General features: G+C 42.1%; 1 protein-coding gene across 1 annotated transcript; it reads left to right on the top strand.

Moving 5' to 3' along the window:
- The first annotated feature begins 1,613 nt into the window (after positions 1-1,613).
- Positions 1,614-20,495, top strand: mpp5b (membrane protein, palmitoylated 5b (MAGUK p55 subfamily member 5)). Its single transcript, XM_034240151.1, is given in 15 exon segments — positions 1,614-1,835; positions 4,672-5,116; positions 7,025-7,233; positions 10,135-10,212; positions 13,206-13,325; positions 14,013-14,174; positions 15,061-15,138; positions 15,482-15,598; positions 15,600-15,666; positions 17,810-17,878; positions 18,060-18,131; positions 18,676-18,837; positions 19,039-19,241; positions 19,518-19,628; positions 20,018-20,495. Coding segments are annotated over 14 exon segments (1,953 nt in total). The 5' UTR covers positions 1,614-1,835; positions 4,672-4,788; the 3' UTR covers positions 20,195-20,495.
- The last annotated feature ends 128 nt before the right edge of the window (positions 20,496-20,623 follow it).

The following is a 20,623-nucleotide window of genomic DNA, read 5'->3' as shown; positions in this document are numbered from 1 at the left end:
GTTCTCTTTGAGTTGTTAACAGCTCTACCGAAGACATATTTCATTTCTAGAATTCTCTTTTGGTTTAATTTAAATGACTGAGTCCTTCGGAGTTAAAAAAAAAAGAAGAAGATATTTGAGAAGTTAAGATTAACAAAAGTCCCAAAATGAATGGAAATGTGTGCAGTGGGTACTTTCCACCAAAGCTTCTTAGACGAACAAGGAAAAAACAGCTGCATTTGAATGAAGCACTGCAAAGCAAAGGGGATTTTAGCTGTCTTTGTTTCTAGGAAGGTAAGTATTTAAGAATCGGAAACTGGCAGGAGTTATCCTAATGAGGAAGAGAGGTTAAGCACAGAAGTGTCAAAAGGGATTAACCTAATAGAAAATACAGCAGGAAAAGGCAGCCTCAGGCTTTGGTGTAGATATTTCTGTGGCTGTATGAGATTAGACCATTTCTGTTCTGCTCTGCCAGGTAGAATGACAGTAGATCCCATTAGTTGGTGATGATTAATGCTGTGACATGAATTTAGTTGAATTAATCTATGTGTATGAAATTGATGGGATGTTAGGGGATTAATGACATCGTGAAGACGATTGTTGTAATAACAGTGAATGTGTTATACTCTCAATGGCAACATGCATGTGTGTTATTAATGACAGGGTAACAAGAGATCTTCCAAGCATTTTGTGGTTTGATAAGAAATGCAGGATGATCATTGTTGGCTACATTAGATTAAAATCTTTAATGACCACACAGCCAGGCTGGTGGGATTCGTGTTCAGTGCACAGTATTACAGCTTGTTCCATACAATTCAACATACAATAAACAGACAATAAAAAGTACAACACACAGCACAGGGCAAAGACATATCATAACATAAAGTTCAAGGTGTGGTGGATTGTTATTGTTCATTGGGGTTATTTAGAGTCCATTTAGTGTCCGTATTGCAAAGGGGGAAAAGCTGTTTTTGAAGCGGGCGGTTTTGGCGGACCTGTAGCGCCTCCCTGAGGGCAGAAGTTGGAAGACATGGTGACCTGGGTGGGAGGGGTCAGAAATGATTTTCTTTGCCCTTGTGACAGTTCGTTGGTGGTGAAGTGATTCGAGTGATGGAAGGGGACTGCAGGTGATTTTTGATGCTTTATTGATGATACGTTGAAGTTTATTCCGGGAGAGGTTGTCTGAACTGCTGTACCAAATGCAGGATGATCATTGTTGGCTACATGCATTACAGGAATAATACAAGTATGTCAAAATAGCATCTGACTAATTGTTAGATTTCATCACTGTATAAAACATGTTTAGTGTATATGTTGTTTACAGTTGTGAAGAATAATATGTTAAGCATGTTTCACCTGCAAAAGGCATTGGTTTCTGTTGAGAGCAATACAAAATGTAGCACTCAAAGGGTTAGCCCATGAAAACAAATCAGTGGTTTTGGCTTTCTTGAAGCGAATAAACCTGTATGTTTCTTGTTCTGAGTTATATTGTTTATTGCACTTATTGTAAGTCACTTTGGTTAAAAGCTAATGAAATGTAAAAAAAAGAAATGTATTGGAACAGCCCACTTTTTGGGGAGGTGAGGTAATTCCGTGTCTGGCTGAAGGGGGTGCTGTGGAGCCGCAGTGTTGCCAGGGAGACGACGCAAAACAGCAGTTCCACAGCGATGGCCACAAGTGTCCCGACCGGTCCCGACTGAACCCGGACTAAACTCACTGTGGAGGCTGAGCGCGGAGCTGAGAGCACCGGGGGACACTTCACCGCATCTGTGTGAATAAAAAAATCCCAGAGCTTTGGACTATAAAGGAGTAGCTGCTTCGTGCTTAAAGCCACTCAACTTGCTGTCTGTAAAGTGGTAAGTCTGTTACGGGACAGCTAACTTTTACCGTTAAGCTACGCAGTTAGCGGTACCCGGATGCTAAGCTAACAGTTATCCTGATTGCAATTGTTAATATAAGTCGAGTATTTTGCAGTAAAATAGCAACAAGGTGTTTTTTAATCTGCTTTTGCTGCTCTGTATGAATGTGCAGTATCATCATGGCTATGTTGTGATGTACCAAGAACCCGATAATTACTTCTACACAAAGACTCTGTAATGCCTTTGGTGACTCATTGAAACATCTTCATTTACCGTACCTCAAGCCAAGCCAGCAGCCGCTAGTTTTAAAGCACAGAGAGCTATGATTAATGCATGAGAATGTTTTCTGGTTTCACCCTCAGGATGTGTTTTCATGTAGCTAATTTTAGCCAGAGATATATCTGATGGTGAGGGCGGTTAACCGACCGAAACTCAGCTGACTTTCAGTGATACACGTACTATTATGTGGACATATTGTAGTAGCACTAACAAAAGACTACTTCTTTGAGAGCTGTAACTGATTGACATTTATACAAATGCCTTTTTGACCTTATTCTAAAATCAATAACTCACTGAGAGGAATTTGGATCTATTTACTCTGGTTAAGGATTAAAGAGTTATGCTGTTATGACAAAAAGGGGTGGATATCCCAAGCCATAGCAGTCATTCATAAAATAAAGTGTATATGTTTCTGTGTTGTACTGGTTGCTAAATCAAGTCTTAATCTGTTGAAGGCATCAAACATATAGGTTGGTTTGTTTATAGTCTTTATACCATAGTTTTAAAAAGTATTCCAGCTTAGGACATGTCTATGGATCAATAGTCTGATACTCTAGCAATATTTCACCCACACATTCTGGATTGATTGTAAATGCTTGAACTTCACAGATATATTGAATATTTTCTTAGTTTGTGGCTGTATTATTTTAGTTTGTATTTAATATGTTTGGCCTTCCAATGTAACCTCAGACTGATCTGACTGTTGCTCTCTGATTTAACATCACATGACACTTTTAGCTCATTTGCATCAATTTGACTAATCTCTGGAGTCTTGCAGTGGCTGAACACTTGTACCATATACCTATCTCACACCAAAATGTTTATATTGCCGTGTCTAGGTAGGTCTGTGCACTTCCATTCATTCTCCATCATGTACCCAGTTCCCCCCTAGTTATTCCCAGCCTCCCTCCCAGTACTGTGGTGGCCACTGAGCTGAGTAGGGCATGAGATCCAGGCTTAATTAAGCCCACAGGAACAGATGGCCCGCTGGCAGTCTGCTGTTTGTCAGCCATACTCCGCCGCTCTAAACAGAGCTAAATGCTTGTGCAGGGGAGGGGTTTGGGAGCTTCTTCCAAGAGCCGGGGGATAGATCTGCCAAATGTAATTAGCTGTGGGAAGTAGGTAGAAGAGGGGGAGGGCTGCCATGAGGTAACAGGTGACATGTGTCTATGACATGGATTGGTCCAGCCATTGTTTATCCTTTTCATGCGTGCAGATTTTCCCCCCATGCACACAGAAAAGTGTCTCTAAATGTTCACAAGTTATTATTATTTTCACAATTGAGGTTCCAGGAAATATGCATAGTTACAGGTGTGTATTTTTTAAAGAAATAAATAGTCCAGAGAAAGGGAGCCTTACCTAAACCCCTGCATACCATAAGCTAATATCATTATGTGAAAAATGAAGACTTGCTTTATTATTTTCACATGCACAGAACACTTTTCTGTTTCTGTTCTTGCAACAGGATTTTCTTTCTTTTTCCACTGACTGAATAAACATAAGCTCCAAGTAAACTCTTCCAGTCATACTACTTCATTTGCTTCTGCACCTTAAACCTTCAAATAGATTAATCCATCTGCGTAACAATGATAGGAGATCAGGTTGTAGTAATTGTATGTCAGGCTTCAAATTAGAACACAGGATCTTTATCCGGGCATCTGGGCATTGGCTTCGGACTTTGATTAAGCTGTTCATGAGGATGGAACCGTCGGGGACAGGTGTACCCGAGCGAGTGGCTGCATGATGCTGAACTGAAGGGATTTCAAGTGACGAAGGCCAGAGAGCTTTCCATGTACGAGTAAGATTAGCCGTGTGATAGATCAGAAGATTAGGAGTAAATGTTGGCCTTGATCAACAGCCAGAGACAACAAAAACAAGTATAACAAAGTAAGTAGGACTTGTTCTTTTAAACAAACTATATATAATAATACATTTACACTGTCAAAAATATTAAGAGAATGGAGCTTTAGTCATAATAATGGTGATTTTTCTCTGATAGACTTTTATAGATTAAAAAATTAATAACCCTCATATAAAATTCAAATAAAGCCAGATTAACCCTTCACTGCCTTTTTAAAGTGTAGAAAAACTAAAATGGCCCCAGGGGTAATCCGCTCCAACACGCAATGACTTCTTCCTTGGCTTCCTTCCCTCAGCTGCACTGCATTTCCTGAAAAGTGGACCAATAGGGTTTCAGTAATCCTGCTGAAAAAAAGACAGACGGACAAACAATTTGAACCAAAAACATAACCTCCTTGGCACAGTTTAAAAAGATTGTTTTGGTAACCAAGGCTCCAGAGTTCTGCAGTCTCTTCAGGATTGTCAATCGCCAAACTGGTGCATATCTTTTTGTAACCCTTCATATTAGGTTTATCATTTTTTTTAATAATGCGATACTGTAAATGCAACGGGCCAAAAATGTAGCCCCTTTATCTTTTTCTAAATGTTGTTAATTTAAAGAGATAAATATATGTTTGAATGATATAAACCATTGTGAACATTAAAAAAACAAAAAAAAGGAAATCTATTTGAACTCCTTCTTTGTTTATTTCAGGATGACAGATCACAGAAAGAACATCCTCCGCTGGCGTGCTATGGCCTCTGTATCGAGCAGTGCTTCGGATCACCTGGGCAGACCTCAGTAAACTCCGGGCTGGTTTGAGCTGCAGGGATGATCACCTCCCATATGAACGGTTATGTGCAAGAGGCCTCTGGTCAGGCCATGAGCCACAGGGAGAGGGCCGTGGACTGTCCGGGGGAGGAGAGCAGCATCGTCAAATCTCCCCACTGCAGCGCCCACATGGAGAGGATCCAGCACTACCAGGAGGAGCTGAGGAAGAGGAGGGAGGAGGAGGGCAGGGGGAAGCACGACATCGACCCCAACGCTTCACTGCGGCTCAAGAAGCTGGCACAGAACCCCAAGGTGGGCATAGACAATCCCACCTTCGAGGGGAAGGAAAAAGCCACCAAAGACACATGCTCCCTGGATCCTTTAGCCGGTGAGTTGAAAGGAGGAGGGGGGGGGGGGGGGGGAGTCTTTCCTGGGGTGAGAGAGGGTGGAAGGAAGGAAAGAAGGTCATCTAGAAGAAAAGGGAGTTTTACAAACATTTAGTGAAAACAAAAGGATGGAAACAAAGACTATTGAGAGTGCAGGGCGGAGGAGGGTGATGTCATTCAGGAGCTGTCCATCACTTCCTCTGGTTAGCGCCAACTGTACTGAAACCCATCACTTGGTCAACATTTGAATGTGTGTAAAGACATTTATTAATTGTGTGCACGCAATTGGAGAAGGTTGGGTTCATTGTTTAATCAGTCACTCAGCACAATTAGGTATTGCAAAGAGTGTGTAGTGAGAGCAGAAGGGACGGTTGACTACCATGCAGAAGATTACCTTGTTTTTATACAGCAAAATGACATACCCCCTTTTTTAAACAAATGCAGTGATGTGTGATATTCACATGTTTGAGGTCGGCTTGAATGTGTCAGTGCACCTGTGACCCTAAACATGGGTTTCCGTAGGATACAGTTTATTATACTATTTGACTACAATAGGTATTGGTGTTGTGTCAACCTGGGCCTCTCATCTACTATTTAAACCTGCTCTCATCAATTTATTAAACATTACTGTGGACTGGAGAGCTAAAGTTGTTGAGTCCTATAAAATGTAACCGTCTATGAGCTAGGGCTGCTCGATTATGGCAAAAATCATAATCTCGATTATTTGGGTCAATAATTGATATCACGATTATTAAAAACGATTATCCATTTACTTTGAAAACATCCATTTATTGCAAACAAATATTTCAACTATGTTTTTAACAGTTGATTACCCTGAACTTTAAAGTGGACCATCATGCTACATTTTAATAATATATTGTAGGGCCATACCTATATAAAACATGTCTGCGAATTTTATTTTTTTAAAATACCAAACAGATCATGCATTTTAGCCATGCCTCATTTCGCTCTATTTGCTCTTTTCCAGCCCTGTTTTTGCAAGGGCTGATTCTGTGAGAAGTCTTCTTCGCTGCTTTTGTGGCAGACTACAGCGCCACCTACAGGCCTGGTATATGTACTACAGGGTCTCCAGCGCTTTCGAACGGCTATGGCCGTGGCTCTCTCCTCCTGATAGGTGGACAGTTGCCCATATAGGCGGAGCTCCTCGTTTCTGACATCAGAGATATTTCAAATCTATATCAGTCTGTATCAAATCCGTTGGAGCCCCATTTTTAGAAATTTGGGTATGGAGGAAAAGAGAGAGGGTTGTGTTTTCTGACACTTGGTGAGTTCCCTGACACACCGGGGGCACATATTCATGTATAAAAGACGTACAAAAGTGCATTTTGCATGATAGGTCCCCTTTAAGTATAATTCAACTGAAAAACCAATAAAAAATTAAAATCGTTTTACTTCGATTAGGTTGTTTTCATAATCGTTGCAAGCCAAAATCGTAATTGCGATTAAAATACGATTAATTGAGCAGCCCTATGAGCCGTGATACAGCTCCAGTGTATACACTGCAGCAACTTCAAGCCTCAAAGTCTGACTTGAATACAAACCAGGACTAGGGATCAGAATTGTTCACCTCAGTAACAGCTTGATTTCTCACTGGAGGAGAAAAATCCCACATACTGAAAATCTTCCGCACTTAAAAAACACACCGTTCTGCCCTACATGCATTACACAGCTGATTATACTGTGATTAAATTGCACAAGTTGTCTGTAAAAGGATGTTTGATATATAGTGCTGTCATGTTTGCACCTCTAAAAGTCACCATAACTCTTAATTAACCCTTTAAATACTGACAGGACACCCACAACTATGAGCACTCGTAAAATACAAGATGTAAGACGAGTCTCTGTTTTGCCTCTCTGCCGTTCCCCTCACTGTCTCTGCCTCTCTACAGAAGTGGCGGAGGTGCTGCAGGCTCTGAAGTGGGCGCAGCACTGCCTGCACGACGCGCAGAGCCAGCAGGATGTGGAGCTGATAATGCAGCTCGTTGTCAAGGAGGACTTCAGGAATGCCTTCACCATCTACAGCGCTGTGTCCCAGCAGATGGCCATGGTCAGCCCCACCTCGCCCCTCACAGCGCAGGCAGAGGATCTCTGCATGGAGGTACGCACAATGGTCATTTTGAAAGAATGCGTTGATGCCGAAGAACTCAATGAAGCATCAAAAACAAATCTTTGCTTGAGGTGATGATTCATTCAACAAAGCAGTTAATTGTTATGAAATGTAAATTGTTTAGTGGTTAACAAGGTAAGTGAAAACCAAAATGAAGGATTTGCTGGATCCGTGCCTTGCATGGAAACTTAGTGAGCAGGAAAAACACTTGAAAGAAAACCTTAAAGTGAGGGTAAAACACAACAGGGAGATCTACTCCTTATAGACAAGGAAGGAAAAGGCTTTAACCAATACTTAAATATAAGGTTTGGTATTCCACTGGTTTTGAATGAGACTGTATAAGACATCATATTGTTCTATTTTATTCCCATGTCACCTATAGGTGTTTTCTCTTTGAATAACAGTCGATAGTGCTGACAGTACAGAGAGTGACAGAGAGCAAAACACATCTTATGTTCGACTAGGTGGGAATTCGCCACACCTGACTCTCGTTGATAAAACACAAGCCAGTTGGTCTCCACAACAGTAATTGTCTTGTGTCCCTGCCGAGCCGAGCCTCTACATGTCAGCTGTTTAAACGCAGCCTGTCACTCAGAGCTCGATCCCTGTCAGGAGACCGAAATTGTGATATAGTTTGCTGGGAAACACCCAAAAGCATCATTAGGATTAGTTTCCACTTTTGACAGGTGTAACATGAAAGAATGTAACACAGCGCAGTCAGAGTGGTGCAGGGTGATGTTCAGCTGATAGCTCGATGTGTAAGAGTCAACGTTTTTTTGATGGAACAGGCTGCGAGAGTTCATTCAAAGGACACTAAGCTGTTCTGCTACATCATTTGTATTCCAGTCTTGACAAGTGTGGTGTAAGGATAGAGATGATCTGCTTTGCTTTAAACACACACATGTTATCAGTGTGTGCGCTCACCCACCACCAGGCACAGCTCCCGAAGCGCTTAACAACGCGTAACAGTTTGAGCTGCAGTGTGTCTAAACTAAGTGGCTGTGCTGTGTGACACTTAGGTTGGGCTGTTGGGTAAACTAATCTCCCAGCAGCCCTTGGTGCGGGCCGAGCGGTGCAGCACACTGCAGGAAGGAGGCCAGGATGTTGGGCGGCTAGAAAAAGAAACTCAGGCAGCTTACATCAGTGTGGGTGAAGGCGGGGGGGGGAGTACGTCACCTTGTTAGTGAGAGCGTCAATCAGTGTTATGGATTGACTAAGCTGCAAACATGCGGCAGATGACAGAGGAAGACAACACAAAGAAGGCCTCCTGTTATGATTCGGTACAAGGTCTGTGACAAAGACAGTGGCATCTTCCCGCTAAATGTCAACACAAGAGCCACAGGAACCAAATGAGAACAATTGAACAGAGAGGAAAGTGCAACGTCCGAAGAGATGAGAGCTGTGAAGAGCTTTCCAAGTTCCTTATTGTTAGGAATGCTACATTTAGGGTGTCACATTTATTTGAGTATTTACTTCATTTAACTGTGTACCAAGTTAACATATTTTAATCTATATAGCTTATTTGACAGTTCAGTGCTCAACTCCATATTTAGACATTTGTGGTGTTCACTTTTTCAGCCTTAATGTACATAATATGTTTCCTTTGTCCTTATACAGTCTACTGTTGGTTTTGGTGTTGGGGCAACCTATGAATACACAACGAACATTACTGTAGATTATAAACTGTTGCAGAATATAAATCCTGGTTGAAAATATCAATGTAAACCGAGAAGACGATTTGCAACTATCGTAAAGTTGAATTGTGATGCACCGATCCTCAAATAACTCGGTGCGGAGGGAAAGAGCATTATCATAACCCACTCACAGGGGTTTTGAACGTTTTGGGATATCTCATCTCAAATGAAACTGAGACATGATGTTTAAAAGTCGACAGTGTGCCCTGAGGTTGGGGCCGGTGAATCACCAAATCCCAAGAATGCCTCCTCTGGGGGCATTGATGTGTTCAGATGTCTTGACACACATGGCCTACAGCCAGGACATGCTGGGAAATGAGTAATTTGTCCGACGTGTTGTCTGACCACGTCAGATATCAAATGTATTTATACCTTTTCCAAACGGCCAGATTTAGAGACATAGAGGTGGGGGACGTCACGATAATTGTTAGAGATTTAAATCACCATTTTACTTGTCTTCAAAATAACATAGTTCTTGACAGGACTGTGGTTCTTACTATTAAGACTCTAAACTTCAAAATGAAATTAAGAGAGTAGAGATTTGATCATAGTTACATTGAAAGGAGCCCTATTTTGCTTGTTGGGGTGACATGTTACCTGTAGTGTGTTATATAGGTTTTTGTGAATGTCAATGGTCTGCAAAGGCCCAGTGTTCCCTCCACACACACCTCCCTCTACCTGAAACGCCTCCATTGGACTATACTTCAGTAACATAGTGACATCAGAGGTTGCGCTAGACTTTTTTGCTGCCTGTCATTTTGACGGGCAGGATCGTAAAACTTCTGTCAAAATCCAAAATTACCCGTCGGCCTTTACACAACTCTGACGGGGGGGGGGGGGAAGCATGCTCGTGCAAACTGTCCCCCCCGAGTTTGTTCTAATCTGTCAAAATGAAGGACTGCTTTCAGATTTGTCCGTCATTGTTAAAAAAAATCCGTCATAGACGGAAAATATTCGGTTAACGCGACCTCTCTCACTCTTCTCTCGGCTAGCGCTCCAACAAATTGTGTCTGATATTATAATAATAATAATAATAATGGGTTCCATTTATAAAGCACTTCATATTTGATTTCAAATCCCGAAGTGCGATATGCTAAGGTGGCGGCGGTTGACCAATCACGGCAGAGCTTCCAGCTAACCAATCAGAGCAGACCGGGCCCTGGTTCCCTCACCGTAGCTGTGTGTCTGTGTGTTTTAGGTCCAGAGGATTCTCCAGGCCAGCCATCAGAGGGAAGGCTTGGAGCTCAAGGCTCTGCTCACCAATCCTCATCTCCAGGTCAGATGTCAGCCTGCCAGTTGTGCCTTAAGAATACGATACGATATACTTTATTGTCCCCGTAAGGACATTTGTTCTGGACTCCGTCCTGCAGTTCCGCATACATGTACATAGTGGACATTAAGAGACATACACATATCATCAGTCATACACCGTTTGAACAAACACAATACACAGACGCACATACTGACAATGGCGACCTATTGCACTAACCCTCATGGCCAACATTTAAAAAGTACATTTCATTACATTTGACTACATTTCATTTCATGTGAATGTTAAGAAGCTTAATGGACATAGGTAGGAATGAGTGCTTATAGCGGTTCAGAATAATAACCATTGATATTATTATAATTCTTAACAACGAGGCTCAGCAGGGCCTTATAGACCAACTCATTCATTTAGTTAATATGCTAATGATTGAAAAGGTGAAATATAATTATTTTTATACTGTAGAATTCCAATAGGGTAATTGTTTCTTTTGCACCTTCCACTGGGAGGTCAGAAGTCATGGTTAAGTTAATAGTCTATTATAAGACTATTCGACTCTGTCTCGTTGTGTCATCGTAAATAAATACAGAGAGGAAAGGCCGATCAGATGTCATAACGCTCCCTCCTGATACATGCAGGCACTTTGTGAGGTTGTGTCACGTTGGTGTCCCTTTTTAAGTTTGCTTAAGGATGTATGGGCAGGGCAGATGTTTGCTTTACAAATTAAATAATTAAATGATAGATTTACCTTCCTGTAATTATTATGAGTTGTTATAGTGTGCGAAAGTCCCATTTTCAAGGTCAACTAGTCCGTGTTTCGTTACGAAGATGAATCTAGTAGGTGACTCGGGAGAGACCTTATGTAAATGAGGTTGTAATGTTGGCCAGCTCTTCGTAATGAAAAAGCGTTATCAGTATAATCTTTGCCAACCAATTTCATTGAATAAATTAAGAAAGTAGGCAATCAGGGATGTGTAAGATCGCATATTTTATAGATAGCATATTTAAAAATGTCTCAGCAGTAGTTTAGTTTATATAAATGAAAGATTGAACCCTTAATAAGGTTTGCTCTCATAGGTGCAAGCATTATTCTCCTGAGAAGGTGGGGGCTTCTTTTAAATGCAGTAATGTTCGCAGACAGTTGCTGGTTTATCCACAGAGTATCTAAGATAATAAAATAATGTTATTATCACAGGAATATCCACATGAAAAGCTTAATTTAACATTGTGAGCTGCAGGTAAAGCGAGCAGGCATATAAAATAAGGATTTAGGGATATTGTATTATCAAAGTGGGTATAATTTACCTTAGCAAAGAGGTAGAATACATATAAAATGTGGAGTGTCAAGAGGTGTAAATGTAACATTGAAATCAGCATGTTATTTATTATTAATGAATTCAAATCAATTCTATAGAATATTCTATACAATATGAGGCTGATGTGACTGTATATGAAGAAGATGGATGTGCAAAATATTGACTAAATAACATTCAAATGTTCACAGTATAAAAAAGCAAACCTCTGCCTCAGTGGGACATCTGTTTAGCGTTAGCTCTGTCAACATTAAAACAAAGAAACGGATATTTAAACTGCATTGCTTTGAAGTGGCTTGAATTTGTCACTTTAAGGTTCAGTGAACCTTCTGTAGAAGAAAAAAAAAAGCCACATTATGAGACATCATCGTCCATTAGAGAGGCAGTAAGGTGAGAAAGGACCGCAGGTGCTGCTACTGTGATGTCACGGTTCAGGGTTCTGACAGGGCAGCACCGGGGGGGCGGATGCTTGACCTGCGTGACTGTGTGAACCACAGATTCTCTCAATGCCCTGTTAGCCCCTCCACTGAGCTGGATCCATGTAGCCGGGGGGGGGGGGATGATGAGATGAGCCTGGTGGCACAGAAAGTGGAACAGATTATGTTGGTTTCTCTGCAGGGGGGCTCACACGAGTCACCCTGTAGTGTGTACAGGTAAACAACAACACATCCAATACCCAGGTACATGTGTGAGAGGGAAGGAGCCCCATGGAGTCCACCCGTCTACTTTTCAACTGTTCCTAACATACAGCTTCCTGAGCCAAAGGTGTTTGGTGATTGATGGTGGTGGATCCTGACTCCTAAATGCAGGTGGAGATTAAGACGGATTGTGTGTACGCCAAAGCTTAGCCCGGCCTCCTCTCTCAGGTCCCCTTGCCGCGGGATAGAGAAAGTCATTTGGACAGACGGTTATTAATTGTGTGGTTCGGAGCGCGTGTCACATTAGATGAAGTGAAGCAGCAATCTCTGTTTTACTTCTGGCTCCGAGGTGGCTCTGCTGACTGGTCTTGTTAAAAAAGATTCGGGGCAGGTGCATGTTTAAGGAAATGTTTTTTTTAACTTCTTTTCATTTGTTAATGCCAACCACTATATTGTAATACATATTGTAAACGTATCATTTCATTTTCATGCCAACCGTGTTATAAAAGATCTTTACAAGCACAATATTATACTTTATCTTTTTGTAATTGAAATCTTTATTGTCACAATACACATGGCATTAACATGCTGGTTACAATCATAACAATCATGTGACAAAAGGCCAGCAAATACAAATCAAATAAAAAGCTAGGGATATGTCTTCTTGTTATTATAGTCTTGAAGAAACATGTATCTATTAGCTATTGTTCCAGTCAGATGTCTTCGTCTCGTATAGAGTCCGTTTGTCCCGCTTTCTGTTGAGTTGTGGTTCTTTCCTAGTGATAGCTTTCTTGCTGGATGTTAGCATAATTTTGATCAAATATCTGTCACTTGCAACAATTTCCTCAGTGAATTTACATAAACAGAGTACCAAACAACTATTAGAAACCTCATACTCTATTATTGACATATTCCCAATATTAAACCTTTTAATCGTATTCCCATTACCTAACGCTGCCGCCTCCTTTATGTCTTCTGTCTGTTTGTAAAACGTCTGTGTGTCCGCTCTGCGTGTCTCTCCATGTGTCTCTGTGTGTGTTCGATGTGGCAGGCCCTGATGCAGGCTCATGACACGGTGGCAGGGCAGGAGATAGCCGAGGAGAGTGTGGCCCAGTACCTCGGAGAGACCGTCAAACTGGTGCGTCTGCAGAAGGCCCGCGACACCCCACTGGTGAGCAACATCTATTCATGTCACATTTTGTACATGTGCTTTTTTAAATGACTCCTCAGCTTCAAGTTGAACACCGACGCAGCATTCAATTCGATTTACTTGGCTTGGCAACTGGAAGGTCACCAGTTCAAGTCCCAGCAAGACCAAGTGCTACCGAGGTGTCCCTGAGCAAGGCACCGTTCCCCACACTGCTCCCCGGGCGCCGTTCAAAATGGCAGCACACTGCTCCTAACACTAGGATGGGTCAAATGCAGAGAAACAATTTCCCCACGAGAGATTAATAAAAGTCCATCCTCTCAGCCTCCACCATGCTTCACCACACACATTTATCATATGGGTGTGTCAGTGTCAGAGTACCCACAAACCAACAGAGCAGCAAAATGCCTGTCACTGTGAGCTCCGGAGGGAAATTGGCAATGACACAATGATGTTCACCTAATGTGACATATTTATTTCTATTCAAACTCCCATCTGCTTTTCAGTTTGTATCCATCAGTTTACTGTCATATCGGGGGGGAAAGTGTGTTTCATTGTGTGTGTGTGTGTGTGTGTGTGTGTGTGTGTGTGTGTGTGTGTGTGTGTGTGTGTGTGTGTGTGTGTGTGTGTGTGTGTGTGTGTGTGTGTGTGTGTGTGTGTGTGTGTGTGTGTGTGTGTGTGTGTGTGTGTGTGTGTGTGTGTGTGTGTCAGGGTGCAACGGTGCGTAACGACATGGACAGTGTGTTGGTGAGTCGGGTGGTGAAAGGTGGAGCGGCGGAGAAGAGCGGCCTCCTCAGTGAAGGAGACGAGATCCTGGAGATCAATGGCATATCTATCCGCGGGAAACACGTCAACGAAGTCCACGACCTCCTGGTGAGGAACAGAAAGGATCCATTGGTGTTTCAATCATTCACAATAGTTTTCTAATATTTACCTTCAAGTGCTTTAACTGTCTTGAAAAATAATGGCGTGTACATGTAATGCCATAAAGGGCGTTATCATGTATTCATAAATGGTGATTATAATAGGAACATCTGTTCGGGCATAGCTGTTGATATTAGGTTTTAACAACGATGCATTTCCACTTCAAGAATAATGTAGTTAGTTAGAAGACATTAAAGCCTCAGACATGTCTGTCAATAGATGGTTATTGTTGGTTGTGTTTGGGTTTCACCTTGACTGTTGTTATTTTTGTCTATACAGAAACTATTTATTTCTGAAAAGAACAGTGTTTTATTTAAATATGATTTGAAATATATATATATACCTGAGCTTTTGTTCTTGAATAGATGCACTCTCAAAATAGAATCAAATCAAGTTTTATTTATATAGCACATTTATAAATGATTTTTGGTCGAGCCAAAGTGCTGTACATAAAATATAAATAGCCTACAGTAGAGACACTTTACAGCAAATACAACAGCACAGATTGTTCAGAATATCAGTATGAGAAAAACGACCCTCTATCCTTAGACCCTCTGTCCTTAGACCCTCACATCGTACAAGGAAAAACTTCCAGAGAAAAACCCACAGTTTAAAGGGAACATGGGAGAAACCTCAGGGAGAGCAACAGAGGAGGGATCCCTCTCCCAGGACGTGCAATAGATGCCGTGTGTACATCGAAGAGATAATACATACATACATAAGAATGTACTGCTATAAACTGTACCAGAAGTTTGAAGTAAAAACCAAAGTTAAAATACAGTTTTATGGAAATCGCTGTCATGTTTAATTCATCACTTCTCATCTTTTCCATCAGCAACAAATGCAAGGCACTCTGACCTTCCTCCTCATCCCGAGCTCTCAGATTAAACCTGCCACTCACAGGCAGACTGTGGTAAGTCTCTAAGTGTGTGTGTGTGTGTGTGTGTGTGTGTGTGTGTGTGTGTGTGTGTGTGTGTGTGTGTGTGTGTGTGTGTGTGTGTGTGTGTGTGTGTGTGTGTGTGTGTGTGTGTGTGGTGTGTGTGTGTGTGTGTGTGTGTGTGTGGGTGTGTGTGTGTGTGTGTGTGTGTGTGTGTGTGTGTGTGTGTGTGTGTGTGTGTGTGTGTGTGTGTGTGTGTGTGTGTGTGTGTGTGTGTGGTGTGTGTGTGTGTGTGTGTGTGTGTGTGTGTGTGTGTGTGTGTGTGTGTGTGAAAAGCCTGTCTGCTTGCATAGAGCACTAACCTTGACCCTGTCCTCAGATGCACGTAAGAGCCTACTTTGACTACGACCCCTCCGACGACCCCTTCGTGCCGTGTCGGGAGCTCGGCCTGTCCTTCCAGAAGGGGGACATCCTCCACGTCATCAGCCAGGACGACCCCAAACTGGTGGCAGGCCTACAGGGACGGAGACGAGGACAACCAGCCGCTCGCTGGACTGATTCCAGGTCAGGGTCTCCAGAGCTGAATATCAATGTGTAGCTTATTACTACACAAGGGGGGATAACAACTGCAAGGACAAGTGTAGACCAATATCAAATCGCTGAACACGCTGTATTGAAACTAAAGCGTATATGGTATGTACATTTACAATGCATACAGTTATATATTTTACAACATTTATACTTCTTTAAGTTGGTATGGATTATTTCTTATAAACCTCCAAGGGAACATCTAAAGTCTGTCACTAAGGGGAACTCTAAAATAGCAGTTTTGTGATACATGTTGCTATATATTTGTATTTCAAAGGTAGTGTTTCACACAGACTATAACTAAAAGGTATTGTTTAATTAATGTTTTTGTTTAATTGTAGATAAGACTAAAAGGCTCTGATTTTTTGGACAGCTAAAACATTACTACAAAAAACTGGATGATTCATATAAACAATAACTAACAAGTACATTTGAAACAGGATTAAGAACAAATACAACATTGCTGATTGAATTAACACTGATGCCAGAATATCAATGTTGTTTAGACCAGGGGTTCCCAACCTTCATTGTGCCAAGGACCGGCAGATACATTCAAAAAAAATCGCGGACCGGTTGTCAATTTTAACTGATGCGTGCGTGAGTGCGTGCGTGCGTGCGTGCGTGCGTGCGACAGCATTTAGTACATCCAGACTAAGATTAAACTAATTTATTTTGAGAACACCAGCATATAGGTTATGAAGTTAGCCAGATGTGTGTAAATTACTGTTCATGGTCATTTGAAAACAAATGCCGGTGAACACACAGAACACACAGAGCTGAGCAGAGCACATACGCACACACACACACACACACACACACACACACACCTTGGTGACTGGACATCTCCTTCATAAAACTAATAAAAGGAGGAGTAATCGGGCAGTTCGATGTGTGTAGAGGTGTGTGTGTGTGTAGAGGTGTGTGTGGTTAACACGTAGCAGCCTGCAGTCACTCTTAAGCTGTTCTGATGAAGGTAAACACAGCGAAGGCGGTGCGTAAAAAGGCACAGCTCTCGGCGCGCTGGTGCTGCACTTCTCAGAGGCGGAGTTACACGTCCCGCTGCCTCCTGATGCTGCAGCCATTTCATGAAGTGAAGGAGGTTTTCCTTCCATAAGGCAGCAGATACTGTGAGAGTCCCGGACATGAATTCATAGATCAAGGCAGACTGGTTTACTCTCCTGTTTTGCCAATCCGGTGCTTAAACAAATAGCTCTACACTCCTGGCCGACATGTCCTTAAAATGAAGTCCGAGTTTGAAATATATCTCAAATAATGTATGCACTGCCATTTGCCCACATAAACATAGCAGTCTGCAATTAAACGGTCTCCTGTGCGCTCCTCTTCCTACTTGGCGCACCGGTAACTTTCTCTGCGCACGAGAGGCTGAGCCGCCGAATCCCTCGGAACATCATAAAAGCCATTTTCAACGGTTTTCTGGTGAAAGATTAACTAGCTACTGGATGAAATAATATGACTGGTATCGGTGCACAAATGAAACACTTTTTGAAAAAAATATTATGATAAAATATTTGTATATATTTATAATTCTGCAAATATTACGATAAACTCACAGCTATTTTCGCGGCCCGGCAGTAACACCTCCGCGGACCGGGGGTTGGGAACCCCTGGTTTAGACTACAAAGGAATTCTCATTCCTCTCCAGTACTTCTTCAGGATGCACTCACAGTAAAGTATTCGAATGTTGTCCGTGACTAACAAGTTGGCAGCACTATCCTGGCAGGAAACACCACCCACCTGGCACATCAAGCAGATTAAAACACAACGCCTAAGAATTATTAGCGATAACTCTGTGACCCTCGTCTGTTTGTGTCTGGACCAAAACGAGGTTAAGCACTGGAAATGGAAAGCAGCTCCCTCGTGCTTTTTCCTCAGCATGCCTGGAATGTCTAGGGAGATTATGAAACACAGGGAGAGGTCTTGAAAAGCTTTGGACTTGTTTGTAATGTTGGCAAATGTCTGCTGTTGAGTGTAGTGGTCCTATACATGAAACTGTGCATGTTAGAGCGTTTTTACACAGATACATGATTGTGAAATGGAAAATACTCTGGTTCTATATTCACAGTGCTGATCTGCTTATCTTCGTGTGTACCTTTTTCAGGGAAGAGCTTCCAGCAGCAGAGAGAGACCTTGAAGAGAACTATAACTGACAGGAGTCGTGATCAGCAGGGTAAGGGTAAAATACTGAAACACACACTGAGTGGTGAGAAAATACATAAATATATTTTTGAAAACAGTTTGCATCCACCCTGAGTCACAAGAAATAGGATTTTAGGTGGCTACATGAATGTAACTAAGTGAAATGTTAATCACTTTTTAAAGCAAACATTTGTAAATTCTCATGTCTCCAGGGAAAATTTGGTATGCAAAGAAAGGCAGGAGACAGAGGAAGAAGCCTGTGTCTACGCTGAACAGAAATGCTGGTAAGACTTTTTCTCTGAATCTCTTCTGAAGCATTTGAGAAGAATTTGCCCCCCTGTTCCTCCACTGCTACGATTACAAAGCCCCTCCCTAACCCACAGAACTCCAAGTGTCGCTTCTCATTTACCTCCTGTCTGCCTGCGTGCTGGCTAGCTTCCAGCAGCCCACACATTGTGAGCAGTGTTAACCCTGAACGTTAGCCAGAGCTGACACGTCTGACAGCAGCTTGTGTCGACGAGGTGTGTCACGGGTCAGATTAGTCCTGTCTCCACAGACGGGATCAGAGCACAAGCAGGTGCCTAAATGGCTTGAAGGGATGGGTGATGTTCTTGATTAATGCAGAGAAACACACATGTACTCAGACACACACAGTGGCCAACAGAAGGGGACTGGTAGATTCCAGTATGAAGCAGGACAATGGTATAATAGACATGACATGATAAGTCAAATGTCACATTTAGTTATAGAACAGTAGCCCATGAGCTGGAAAGGATTTGGTTTGTAAATGAAGGTTGTTTCATTAATCCCTCCCGACTGTCTCTTCAGACTATGAGGACATCCCGACCTACGAGGAGATGTCGCTCTATCACCAGGCCGCTAACCGTAAACGCCCCATCGCTCTGATCGGGCCGACCAACAGCGGCCACGATGAGCTGCGGCGGAGGCTTCTGTCCATCGAACCGGAGAAGTTCGCTGTTGCTGTCCCATGTAAATCCACGCTGACTCACAATATCAAATACTCATCACATTTTTTATTTTCCAGATTAAGAAAATGGGAAATGTTGGAATTTACTTACCGCCTCAAAACATTTAACTGACCACTTTTGAAGTTGTACTATAAAACATTTTGTGTCATTAATTGTGTCAATAACAAGTCTAATTTTGAATCTGTCCTTTCTGCTGGCTCAGACACAACCAGAAACATAAGGATACATGAACGGAACGGGCGGGAGTACCATTTTGTGAGTCGGCCTGCCTTTGAGACCGACTTGGCGGCGGGGAAGTTCATTGAGTCGGGAGATTTTGGGAAGAATCTGTACGGCACCAGCACCGACTCAGTGCGACACGTCGTCAACTCTGGACGCATCTGTCTGCTCTGCCTCCACACCAGGGTGAGACACTGAGTACTTCATATTTCCCAGAGATGTTTATGTCTTATATGTTAATTACAAAGCACATATCTTGATCTCTAGCATCATGGCTAGTCCGGGACATCATTATCCTGCACATAAATATAATTGGGTTTGTTTTGGTTGATAAAACCCATTACTGCTGACTGCTATAGAACATTTTGAAGTTAGGAACGCCATAGTTAAAGTTTCATGTTTTCAGTTTGGTATTTCCGTCCATTTGACATATTCTTACGTCCCTGTTTTCCCTCTTGTCAGTCACTGCAGATATTGAGGACGTCCAACCTCAAGCCATATGTCCTCTTCATCGCCCCTCCTTCTCAGGAACGACTACGCACCCTGCTGGCCACAGAGGGGAAAACACCAAAGGTATGTCTGTTGTGACACGATTGCATTGTACTGATAAAAGTTCAAATGCACGCTGTAAATGCCATAGTTTGAGCCTATTTCAGCAAAGTGGCGGATTAAAACATTATACAATAAAAATGTTAATCTTGCATTTTGCTATAATAGATATAAAATAGATTTTCAGGGGGGAAATTTAAAAAAAAGCTTAGTCTGAATACACAATACACCACAAATACAGAATATTGCATCACATCATTAATTAACCAACTAATACTTAGCTGTTACGGTGATATCAAAAAATCATCAAATCAAATAATGACCATCCAAAAATGTAAGATTTATGTCAAATACAGATTGTTTGTCACCATCCTCTCACTGTCGTAATATCAACTCTCGTTTTCTGTGCCCAGCCTGACGATCTGAAGGAGATCATTGAAAAGGCCCGCGAGATGGAGCACGACTTCGGCCACTTCTTCGATGCGACCATCGTGAACATGGATCCGGATCAGGCTTTCCACGAGCTGCGCAGGCTGATAGAGAAGCTGGACACTGAGCCGCAGTGGGTGCCCACCTCCTGGCTGTGCTAGAGGTCACAGAGGTCACTGCAAGGAGCCTCAGGGCAGCAAGAGGTTCAACAGAAGAGCAATAATGAATGTTCCTGGAGAGGATGGACAGTGCTGGTTGTCGCTGGATTTTCACGTGTTGCAGGGATGGACTCAAGTTTCTTACATTTCTTTATGTTTGTGTGTGTGTGTCTCTGTGGGTGATTTTTATTTGTTTATTATTGATCTCAGTTTATGCAAAGTCAATTATGAAACACATAGAAATGTTTCCATCCTATTCTTAATAGTAATTTATAATTGTAAATATATATTTTCTAGACAAAAAGAGAAAATATTTTATTGTTACATTTTGATTGTGTGTTATACCAAATGGTTCGCTCAACTGTGAGAGTGTTACTGTCACAATTATAAAAATGGCTTCCAGATAAAGCGGTTAACCAAAAGCTGTTTAGG

The sequence above is a fragment of the Gymnodraco acuticeps genome, unplaced genomic scaffold (genome assembly GCF_902827175.1).
Source record: "Gymnodraco acuticeps unplaced genomic scaffold, fGymAcu1.1, whole genome shotgun sequence".
In the NCBI taxonomy this organism is placed as follows: Eukaryota; Metazoa; Chordata; class Actinopteri; order Perciformes; family Bathydraconidae; genus Gymnodraco; species Gymnodraco acuticeps.
The sequence above is the reverse complement of the archived record's forward strand: the minus strand, read 5'-3'. Positions and strand labels throughout refer to the sequence as shown.